The sequence below is a fragment of the Hemibagrus wyckioides genome, linkage group LG13 (genome assembly GCF_019097595.1).
Source record: "Hemibagrus wyckioides isolate EC202008001 linkage group LG13, SWU_Hwy_1.0, whole genome shotgun sequence".
NCBI classification, from domain to species: domain Eukaryota; kingdom Metazoa; phylum Chordata; class Actinopteri; order Siluriformes; family Bagridae; genus Hemibagrus; species Hemibagrus wyckioides.
In genome coordinates, this window is record NC_080722.1 from 3,614,544 (window position 1) to 3,626,623 (window position 12,080).

The window sequence follows — 12,080 nt, forward strand, 5'->3', positions numbered from 1 at the left end:
AGGTTCCAGAAACAAACACTGCAGACTTTTGAGAATGTTAAAGAAAGATCTCACACTAGTGACTACAACTTTCTCTGAAAGAAGCACATGTACACTGCTGCTTAGGTGATACTCTGAACTTTACTCCATCAGTACCTTGTGTGTAATGAAATGTATACACCTGAAACTAGAATATCTTTCAGTAAACAGGGCAGGTCTACTGTGGAGCTGGACTATTGGATTAGACTTTAGATTAGACTGATGAAACATTTAGATGTGAACACTAAGACATTACAGTGTGATTATTGGACCAACATGACTTAAATATTTTTGGATGTCATGTAATTTTACATTATCTTAATATAACACACACCTCTAAATTGAGCAGCTGCTTGAATTCATTGATATTCCTGCATGAGAAAAATATTAATTCATACATACTGTAAGTGAACTCTACATTATGGGAGGAATCTCCCTTCTGTCCAAAATGAAACACAGAAACTCTGATTAACGCGGTGTCTCCTTCAGTCCCCAGAATAAAATGCTACTATAAATTTAATCAATGTAGTAATCACTGTACATTATGTGTTAATATTCACAAAGAATTACTGCAAATATAAACCCCTTCAAACCAGTGGACAGTCCAGATTTCTTGATGATATCCACTGAAACTGGAATCTGGTCTGAATCTGATCTCTAGCGGTAACATCAGTGTATTACACAGAGGTGGGTAGAGTATCCAAAATCTGTATTCAAGTAAAAGTACAAGTACTTATAGAAATATTTACTCAAGTAAAAGTAAAAGTAACAATCTTAATAGTTACTTGAGTAAGAGTAAAAAAGTATCCAATGAAAAAACTCCTCAAGTAGCTAGTTACTTCTGATCTGATTGATATGAAACGAAAACCCAGAATTTCAAACTCCTTGAAGAGCTTTCACACACCTCTCCATGTTCTGCTTATATAAAACACAGGTTGAAGTAAAGTAGCCTATCTCAGTCCAGTGAAGGCCACATCTCAGTCCAGTGATGGGCACATTAACATTACATGACCTGTCATTTGCAATAAAATCTCAAACACACCCAGGTGATTTTCTAACAGTTCACTCTGTCTTTATTTTCACATTCACATTTAGTTTTGTGGAAAATGGGTGTGAAATTGTTCAGACTTTTAGAACGAACATTTCTTCATCAACCTGTGCTGTTTGTAGGGTTCACAAGATATTGGTCATTTCCTGCACGAGAGGGCATATGAAGAAAAACATTCGGACAGTGTGTGAAATCTGGTATTAAAATAAGGTCAGTGTGCCCATAGTTACCAAATGACCATTAATAGTGTTGAAATAGACCTAACTGTGACACTGCTCCGTGTTTTTCAGGTTGGAGCTGGAATTCTTGGACTCTGGGATGTCAGTAGGTTTTGGTGAACACAGCATGCATCGCATTATGAAACTATTCTTTTTGACATCTTGGAGTGAAAACATAGACTGAACTTGAGGTCATGGCTGATCTTCCTCCGTTAATTCGCACACGTCTTCCTCTGCTTCAGCTTCATCATCTTCCTCTAAACGCGCTAAACGTAAGCAGGAGATCCGTAACAGACTCTCGCGAAGCAGCCTCTCCAAAGTCTCGCGAGACTTGCGAACAAGCCATATAAACTAATTATCTTAAAAATCTCATATTAATTATTAACATTTGACAGTAACGAAGGAACGCCGCCAAATGTAGCGAAGTAAAAGTAAAACTTTTTCACTAAAATGTACTTGAGTAAGAGCAAAAGTACACATCTTTAAATATACTCTAAAAGTACAAGTTACCCAAAAAACTTACTCCAGTAAATATAACGAAGTAAATGTAATTCATTACCCACCTCTGGTATTACAGTCTGGTAATCACAATACTCGAACAGAAACAGAGAGGGTGTGAGACTTCTCTGTGGTGTGTAGTGGACTTTCCTATCAGCTCTCTTTATAGAGAATTATAAACAGTATCACTTACTCATCACAGGAAAGACAGGACTTAAAAACCACTTCATGATGTAGTTTCAGAACAGCAGACCTACAGAGTTATTTCACGCGCTGTAAAGAAAAACAGAAACTTTATCACTAATGCTCTATGAGATAACTGAGAGCTTCTTAAAACAGTTAAATACGGATTTTTACAATATCACTACACAGGAAGATAACTAGCGATAACAATTTTTTGGCCGTATTTACTTGTTAAGTGTTATTATTATTTAACAAACCAAACATGAAAAGAATAAAAAAAACTTACAGTTTCACAATGTAAGGTGTAAAACGTGGCAGGAAACATTGCTGCTCCCACTGGGGTATACGAGTAAAACTAGAGGGGGAAATTTGCGCTTCTTCTTCTCTAAACCTTCACCGCTTTCAGTAGAACAGTAAATAGGTGGCGGTATTTAAACAGACTCCTTTTCCGGACCGGTAAAGAATCACAGAATATTTGATCAGTGTTGTTGGATCATTCTTCTAGTTGATGTAAAGCAGATTAAATTAAAAACTCGAATGTTTTAAATGTTTTATTTTTTTTTAATGTTGAAAGACATATTAATCAATTATAATTAAAACTCTGCTGAAGGAAGTCATTTGTGGCGGTGATTTCAACACGGTTCTTAATGGGAAACAGGATAGATGAACAAAATAAATAATTCTCTGTAATCATGTATTTATTGTTTGCCATTATCGAGCGTTTAAATTACTTTCTGAAGAAAAACAGCCAAAATAATCACTGATTTTGATCATGTTTAATACCTTCTACCTGTTCAATATCACTGAATACTTTATAAAAGTCAATAAGTAACATCATAATATCTTCTGAGATAAGAAGTCTATAGTCAATTAAATCTAAAAGTAATCTAATATTATTCTTAATGTAAAGCCCGTTTAAGGTGCTTTCCCACTGGCAGAAATCATTCTTGCAGCATTAACATCCATTAGACAGTTTTAGTGCCCTAAATTCAAGCAGCTGATCAATTTAGAGGTGTGTGTTGATTGTTGTATTATTTGCCTGTCTTAAATAAATAAAAGAGAGAAAAAAATAATGAACTCGATCATGAGACTTCTCCTGCTTTGGACTTCTCTATCACCTCCTAAAAGAGAGAGAAAAAAGTGTCACAAGGAAAATGTAAAATTACATAACATCCAATAAAAATTAAAAGAAATAGGTCTGATGGGTTAAAAGATAAAATTTTGATGGACTGTACAAGGGGCGTTTCTAGGATTTAAAACATCAGGGGCTGAGCCAGAAACATCAGGGGCTAATTAGGGAGAGAGGATAAGCAAGAATAACACGTTTCACAAGAGCATTTTTATGTAATGTTGTTTAATAATAAACACTAATTCACATAAATAGTATGCAACTTTATAAAATCCTATCGTTTTTCTGACTCCTCCCATCATTTCAGAGTCTTGTTACTAAAAAAAGAGTTCATTAAATTTATTATATTTTCTTTCTCACTCAGGTTTGCCAGGATGCTCTCGATGGTCCCTCTGTAGAAGGTGGTCAGGATGGGAGGTGGAAGATAAGCCTTGCTCAGCCTTCACAGGAAGTAGAGATGCTGTTGGACTTTCTTGGTGATGGAGCTGGTGTTGAGTGACCAGGTGAGGTTCTCTGCCAGGTGAACACCAAGGAATTGACGATCTCCATGTTGGACCCGTCAGTGTTTAGTGGAGAATGGTCACTCTGTGTTGGTGGTGGGGATCTCAGTTAACGATTTTGAAAATTTTCTCAGATCTGAGATTTGCATTGTTGAAATCTCCGGAGATAATAAACAATCCGTCGGGATGAGCATTCCGATAGTAGCCCCAAGAGTTCACAAAGTGCCTCCTTAGCATTAGTGCTGGGGAAATGTACACAAACACAATTTAAAAAAAACAGTGTTGAAATCCTCTGGCCCTCTTGACCCATTTTCCATTCCTCGAGCATCTCGTCTACTAAGCAGTCAGGACTGAGTAATGTGTATTTATATTCAGTGTTGAGTTCTGTGGGATGTTGTGCTACACCTTGAGTTTGATCTTTTTGTACCAGAGTATTGTGACTTGGGGAGGCGAAGCATCATGAAGATAAATCACCTACTCCTTTATTTCATATTAAAAACACTAAATATCATTTTATAAACCTAAAATCTCAACAGACTATATCATTGGAAAGCTCCAAGTATCTCTAAGGAAAAAGTTCTGTTTTTCATATTTCACACAGATGTAGCAAAAGCATAGCATGAGTTCTGGCCTTTTTTATGAAAAGTGTTACAGACACAATTGTGTAAACTTTGTTTTTTATGCTAGTGATTTATAACACGGTATCCATTCTAGTATTTGTCCAGTGGTTGATGCCTTGAATAAAAAGGGCATCTAAATGTATGTTTTGGTGTAAAATCAAATCGTAATCAACTGCCCTTCAGTCAACAATGACCCATGCTGATGATGAAACATGTTGTCTATCAAAACATTTTTTTTTTGGTATATTCATATATGTGCTTGGTAAAATGGCAGCGTGATTCACACTCAGTGTTAACTGGAGCCACTAAATGAGTAATTGTAGTTCCCCAAGAATTCACACAAAAGAAGGCTTTTGTGTTACAAATTTCAGATCTCTGTATATGAAATTCAGCCGGTAGTACCACAAGACCTATATCATGGTGTTATTTAGAGTTTGTATTTAAAATAGTTTTAAAAATCATTAGTCTTATTACATTTGATAACAAATAGATAAACAATAAGCACGTCTATCGTCAAGAACGGCATTGTAGAAGGTAAGTCTAAGACCAGAACTACCTGAGATCGAGTCAGGACCAAATGAAAGCATCAAAGAGTCAAATGAAAGCGTCAAAGAGTCAAAGATCAAGAGAATCGAATCCTTTTTGAGGTCTACACTTCACATCAACTAGTTGGCTTCATTCGTACATTGCTCAGCGATTAAGCAGTTTCACTTCTTGACAAACATTTTGCAAAAGAAAAGACAACACAAAGAATATTTTTTATAATAAATCAAAGGTCAAGACTGAAACAAGCCCAAGTACAAATACAAATAAATCTTACTCTTTTAGAACCACATACTCTAATGACATTGTACCTGATCTAGGATGGTCAAAATGAGAGTTGATTCTGATTCTGATTTGAATGAATCTGAATCATTTGAGTCGATTCTGCACAACAATTCATGGAAAGACAGGAACGAGAATTAATAAAATAAACATTGCAATGTTAATTACATATACGTGTAATACAGCTTCTAACCGTTAAGTTCTAGCTGTGATGTCTTTCAAGTCGAACATCTCCAGACTAGCAAAATTTCCGAATAGCGTCACTGTGAGTAATCGATTCTGAATCTGATTCTGAGTCGACTCTTGAATCCCAACTGCATTAAGTCGAGTTAATATAGTGGCTCTTTTTATAACCCAAACATAATCCTTTTTATGAAGTACTTTTTTGTTGTAAAAAAAAAAAACAAAAAAAGAAAAAGAAAAAAAACCGGGGATTTCTCTTCATGATGCTTTATCGAAGGAAATCGAGAAAAAAGAATCAAACAGATTTAAATGAATCATGCAAGCTAGAATTTGTGTACTCTAGTGCCATCTAGTGGACATAGTCTTTTTTAACAAATAAAACGACCTGGACGTTAGTGTGATTACTTGATATTCAAATACTCATTCAAAATATTTTAATTTAATTTTATTCAGTACTAAACACACAGGACAATAATACAACAAAATAAAAGCTAAATATTAATTCATATCTTGGATTAAATCTGGATCAGTCTCTGCTTTCTCATACAGTGCAAATGATGAGGAACAATCCTAGTAGCACATGCAGTACTGAAACTTGAGCGCTGTTGTTGGTTGTGAATTGTTGTAGCCCTGGATAAAAAACAACAACAACAATTAGATTATTTATTAGGAAACGTTCAAAGCTATAGACTGAGAAACTGTAGAAGCGTCAACACTAAGAGGGATTTTTATACAGTACATCAGTACAAAACAGTACAAAGTGGGACTGCATTTACAAATAAACACTAGACTGGAATGTTCAATCAGTTCACAGTAACTTAACAAAACCTTTAACTTTCAGTGTACAAGGTCTGGAAGTATCATTAGAATAAGAGATCCATTTACCTTCTACCTTCAGTAAAACAGCTCCTGGTTCTCCGTCCTGAGATTCATCATGGATGAGACACTGATATAATCCTGCATCAGACGGGTGAACTGGACTGATGTGGAGAGAGAGATCAACTTCTAGAAAGCCTTCTACTGACATCGTAAATCTGCTTTCAGTAGTCACCGATCTGTTAGCAGGAGTGTACAGCAGAACCCTGTGTCCATCTTTCATCCATTTTACATCTTTAACGTCATGTTGAGTGTCTCCGTAGCACGGGAGGGTGACGTTCTCCCCCTCCAAAGCCTTTACAAATGTCGGAACTTCCGGGTAAACAGAAACAAATCACCTTATTACTTTTAGCATTTAGTGTGGCTGGTCAGACTTTACTACAGACATGTTAAGAGTGACAGAATTTTCTGCTGATGACAGCAAGCACACTTACCGATAACTTTCAGCTTTACTTCAGTAACTGATTGTCCATTACAGCTGCACATGTAGGAGCCGGCATCATTGTAGGCTACTGAACTGATGGTCAGGGAGAAATCTCCTCTGCTTGTATCTCCTGACACTGAATATCTGCTTTGTGAATGCTGTTGTTTGGGACACATCCCACTCTGAGCAACGATGGTTCCATCAGGAACAAAGCGGATCCACTGAACCTCTGGACAATTTCCTGAGCAGCTACACGGGAGGGTCAGGGGTTTATTCACCATCGACTCTCTGAAGATGAAGGCTTGGCACTGCTCCATCAGCAGGTAAACTAACAGATCAGAGAACAGATCAGAATAGACATTTTGAACATGTGACACACTCCAGTCAGAACAGTTTCCTGTCCAGAATTTACAGCTGTTTCTTTTGGAAATCGATCCTCGTTCAGGTGATCTCGTTCAGGTGATCTCGTTCAGGTGATCTCGGCCTGAGTGTTTTGGTGTGGATCTGAGCGTGATTGCTGTGTTTGTATATGTTTAAACAAACAGAACCAAGGGACAAAACTCACCAGGTTCCAGAAACAAACACTGCAGACTTTTGAGAATGTTAAAGAAAGATCTCACACTAGTGACTACAACTTTCTCTGAAAGAAGCACATGTACACTGCTGCTTAGGTGATACTCTGAACTTTACTCCATCAGTACCTTGTGTGTAATGAAATGTATACACCTGAAACTAGAATATCTCAGTAAACAGGGCAGGTCTACTGTGGAGCTGGACTATTGGATTAGACTTTAGATTAGACTGATGAAACATTTAGATGTGAACACTAAGACATTACAGTGTGATTATTGGACCAACATGACTTAAATATTTTTGGATGTCATGTAATTTTACATTATCTTAATATAACACACACCTCTAAATTGAGCAGCTGCTTGAATTCATTGATATTCCTGCATGAGAAAAATATTAATTCATACATACTGTAAGTGAACTCTACATTATGGGAGGAATCTCCCTTCTGTCCAAAATGAAACACAGAAACTCTGATTAACGCGGTGTCTCCTTCAGTCCCCAGAATAAAATGCTACTATAAATTTAATCAATGTAGTAATCACTGTACATTATGTGTTAATATTCACAAAGAATTACTGCAAATATAAACCCCTTCAAACCAGTGGACAGTCCAGATTTCTTGATGATATCCACTGAAACTGGAATCTGGTCTGAATCTGATCTCTAGCGGTAACATCAGTGTATTACACAGAGGTGGGTAGAGTATCCAAAATCTGTATTCAAGTAAAAGTACAAGTACTTATAGAAATATTTACTCAAGTAAAAGTAAAAGTAACAATCTTAATAGTTACTTGAGTAAGAGTAAAAAAGTATCCAATGAAAAAACTCCTCAAGTAGCTAGTTACTTCTGATCTGATTGATATGAAACGAAAACCCAGAATTTCAAACTCCTTGAAGAGCTTTCACACACCTCTCCATGTTCTGCTTATATAAAACACAGGTTGAAGTAAAGTAGCCTATCTCAGTCCAGTGAAGGCCACATCTCAGTCCAGTGATGGGCACATTAACATTACATGACCTGTCATTTGCAATAAAATCTCAAACACACCCAGGTGATTTTCTAACAGTTCACTCTGTCTTTATTTTCACATTCACATTTAGTTTTGTGGAAAATGGGTGTGAAATTGTTCAGACTTTTAGAACGAACATTTCTTCATCAACCTGTGCTGTTTGTAGGGTTCACAAGATATTGGTCATTTCCTGCACGAGAGGGCATATGAAGAAAAACATTCGGACAGTGTGAGAAATCTGGTATTAAAATAAGGTCAGTGTGCCCATAGTTACCAAATGACCATTAATAGTGTTGAAATAGACCTAACTGTGACACTGCTCCGTGTTTTTCAGGTTGGAGCTGGAATTCTTGGACTCTGGGATGTCAGTAGGTTTTGGTGAACACAGCATGCATCGCATTATGAAACTATTCTTTTTGACATCTTGGAGTGAAAACATAGACTGAACTTGAGGTCATGGCTGATCTTCCTCCGTTAATTCGCACACGTCTTCCTCTGCTTCAGCTTCATCATCTTCCTCTAAACGCGCTAAACATAAGCAGGAGATCCGTAACAGACTCTCGCGAAGCAGCCTCTCCAAAGTCTCGCGAGACTTGCGAACAAGCCATATAAACTAATTATCTTAAAAATCTCATATTAATTATTAACATTTGACAGTAACGAAGGAACGCCGCCAAATGTAGCGAAGTAAAAGTAAATTTTTTTTACTAAAAACGTACTTGAGTAAGAGCAAAAGTACACATCTTTAAATATACTCTAAAAGTACAAGTTACCCAAAAAACTTACTCCAGTAAATATAACGAAGTAAATGTAATTCATTACCCACCTCTGGTATTACAGTCTGGTAATCACAATACTCGAACAGAAACAGAGAGGGTGTGAGACTTCTCTGTGGTGTGTAGTGGACTTTCCTATCAGCTCTCTTTATAGAGAATTATAAACAGTATCACTTACTCATCACAGGAAAGACAGGACTTAAAAACCACTTCATGATGTTGTTTCAGAACAGCAGACCTACAGAGTTATTTCACGCGCTGTAAAGAAAAACAGAAACTTATCACTAATGCTCTATGAGATAACTGAGAGCTTCTTAAAACAGTTAAATACGGATTTTTACAATATCACTACACAGGAAGATAACTAGCGATAACAATTTTTTGGCCGTATTTACTTGTTAAGTGTTATTATTATTTAACAAACCAAACATGAAAAGAATAAAAAAAACTTACAGTTTCACAATGTAAGGTGTAAAACGTGGCGGGAAACATTGCTGCTCCCACTGGGGTATACGAGTAAAACTAGAGGGGGAAATTTGCGCTTCTTCTTCTCTAAACCTTCACCGCTTTCAGTAAAACAGTAAATAGGTGGCGGTATTTAAACAGACTCCTTTTCCGGACCGGTAATGAATCACAGAATACTTGATCAGTGTTGTTGGATCATTCTTCTAGTTGATGTAAAGCAGATTAAATTAAAAACCCGAATGTTTTAAATGTTTTATTTTTTTTAATGTTGAAAGACATATTAATCAATTATAATTAAAACTCTGCTGAAGGAAGTCATTTGTGGCGGTGATTTCAACACGGTTCTTAATGGGAAACAGGATAGATGAACAAAATAAATAATTCTCTGTAATCATGTATTTATTGTTTGCCATTATCGAGCGTTTAAATTACTTTCTGAAGAAAAACAGCCAAAATAATCACTGATTTTGATCATGTTTAATACCTTCTACCTGTTCAATATCACTGAATACTTTATAAAAGTCAATAAGTAACATCATAATATCTTCTGAGATAAGAAGTCTATAGTCAATTAAATCTAAAAGTAATCTAATATTATTCTTAATGTAAAGCCCGTTTAAGGTGCTTTCCCACTGGCAGAAATCATTCTTGCAGCATTAACATCCATTAGACAGTTTTAGTGCCCTAAATTCAAGCAGCTGATCAATTTAGAGGTGTGTGTTGATTGTTGTATTATTTGCCTGTCTTAAATAAATAAAAGAGAGAAAAAAATAATGAACTCGATCATGAGACTTCTCCTGCTTTGGACTTCTCTATCACCTCCTAAAAGAGAGAGAAAAAAGTGTCACAAGGAAAATGTAAAATTACATAACATCCAATAAAAATTAAAAGAAATAGGTCTGATGGGTTAAAAGATAAAATTTTGATGGACTGTACAAGGGGCGTTTCTAGGATTTAAAACATCAGGGGCTGAGCCAGAAACATCAGGGGCTAATTAGGGAGAGAGGATAAGCAAGAATAACACGTTTCACAAGAGCATTTTTATGTAATGTTGTTTAATAATAAACACTAATTCACATAAATAGTATGCAACTTTATAAAATCCTATCGTTTTTCTGACTCCTCCCATCATTTCAGAGTCTTGTTACTAAAAAAAGAGTTCATTAAATTTATTATATTTTCTTTCTCACTCAGGTTTGCCAGGATGCTCTCGATGGTCCCTCTGTAGAAGGTGGTCAGGATGGGAGGTGGAAGATAAGCCTTGCTCAGCCTTCACAGGAAGTAGAGATGCTGTTGGACTTTCTTGGTGATGGAGCTGGTGTTGAGTGACCAGGTGAGGTTCTCTGCCAGGTGAACACCAAGGAATTGACGATCTCCATGTTGGACCCGTCAGTGTTTAGTGGAGAATGGTCACTCTGTGTTGGTGGTGGGGATCTCAGTTAACGATTTTGAAAATTTTCTCAGATCTGAGATTTGCATTGTTGAAATCTCCGGAGATAATAAACAATCCGTCGGGATGAGCATTCCGATAGTAGCCCCAAGAGTTCACAAAGTGCCTCCTTAGCATTAGTGCTGGGGAAATGTACACAAACACAATTTAAAAAAAACAGTGTTGAAATCCTCTGGCCCTCTTGACCCATTTTCCATTCCTCGAGCATCTCGTCTACTAAGCAGTCAGGACTGAGTAATGTGTATTTATATTCAGTGTTGAGTTCTGTGGGATGTTGTGCTACACCTTGAGTTTGATCTTTTTGTACCAGAGTATTGTGACTTGGGGAGGCGAAGCATCATGAAGATAAATCACCTACTCCTTTATTTCATATTAAAAACACTAAATATCATTTTATAAACCTAAAATCTCAACAGACTATATCATTGGAAAGCTCCAAGTATCTCTAAGGAAAAAGTTCTGTTTTTCATATTTCACACAGATGTAGCAAAAGCATAGCATGAGTTCTGGCCTTTTTTATGAAAAGTGTTACAGACACAATTGTGTAAACTTTGTTTTTTATGCTAGTGATTTATAACACGGTATCCATTCTAGTATTTGTCCAGTGGTTGATGCCTTGAATAAAAAGGGCATCTAAATGTATGTTTTGGTGTAAAATCAAATCGTAATCAACTGCCCTTCAGTCAACAATGACCCATGCTGATGATGAAACATGTTGTCTATCAAAACATTTTTTTTTGGTATATTCATATATGTGCTTGGTAAAATGGCAGCGTGATTCACACTCAGTGTTAACTGGAGCCACTAAATGAGTAATTGTAGTTCCCCAAGAATTCACACAAAAGAAGGCTTTTGTGTTACAAATTTCAGATCTCTGTATATGAAATTCAGCTGGTAGTACCACAAGACCTATATCATGGTGTTATTTAGAGTTTGTATTTAAAATAGTTTTTAAAATCATTAGTCTTATTACATTTGATAACAAATAGATAAACAATAAGCACGTCTATCGTCAAGAACGGCATTGTAGAAGGTAAGTCTAAGACCAGAACTACCTGAGATCGAGTCAGGACCAAATGAAAGCATCAAAGAGTCAAATGAAAGCGTCAAAGAGTCAAAGATCAAGAGAATCGAATCCTTTTTGAGGTCTACACTTCACATCAACTAGTTGGCTTCATTCGTACATTGCTCAGCGATTAAGCAGTTTCACTTCTTGACAAACATTTTGCAAAAGAAAAGACAACACAAAGAATATTTTTTATAATAAATCAAAGGTCAAGA

The 12,080-nt window shown here is 36.3% G+C and overlaps 1 protein-coding gene across 1 annotated transcript; it reads right to left on the reverse strand.

Moving 5' to 3' along the window:
* Positions 1-5,472: 5,472 nt before the first annotated feature.
* Positions 5,473-6,920, reverse strand: LOC131364143 (hemicentin-1-like). Its single transcript, XM_058407244.1, has 3 exons — positions 6,533-6,920; positions 6,108-6,410; positions 5,473-5,852 (listed from the first exon to the last, which is right to left on the reverse strand). The coding sequence occupies exons 1-3, from the start codon at positions 6,837-6,839 to the stop codon at positions 5,764-5,766; spliced, it is 699 nt and encodes a 232-aa protein (XP_058263227.1). The 5' UTR covers positions 6,840-6,920; the 3' UTR covers positions 5,473-5,763.
* Positions 6,921-12,080: the final 5,160 nt, after the last annotated feature.

Coding starts and splice junctions, on each gene's coding strand:
- LOC131364143 (XM_058407244.1), bottom strand. CDS start 6,839: ATGGAGCAGTGCCAAGCCTTCATCTTCAGAGAGTCGATGGTGAATAAA. Junction 6,411..6,532: donor AGTAAAGCTGAAAGTTATCG/GTAAGTGTGCTT, acceptor TTTACCCGGAAG/TTCCGACATTTGTAAAGGCT. Junction 5,853..6,107: donor TGTTTTACTGAAGGTAGAAG/GTAAATGGATCT, acceptor TTTTTTATCCAG/GGCTACAACAATTCACAACC.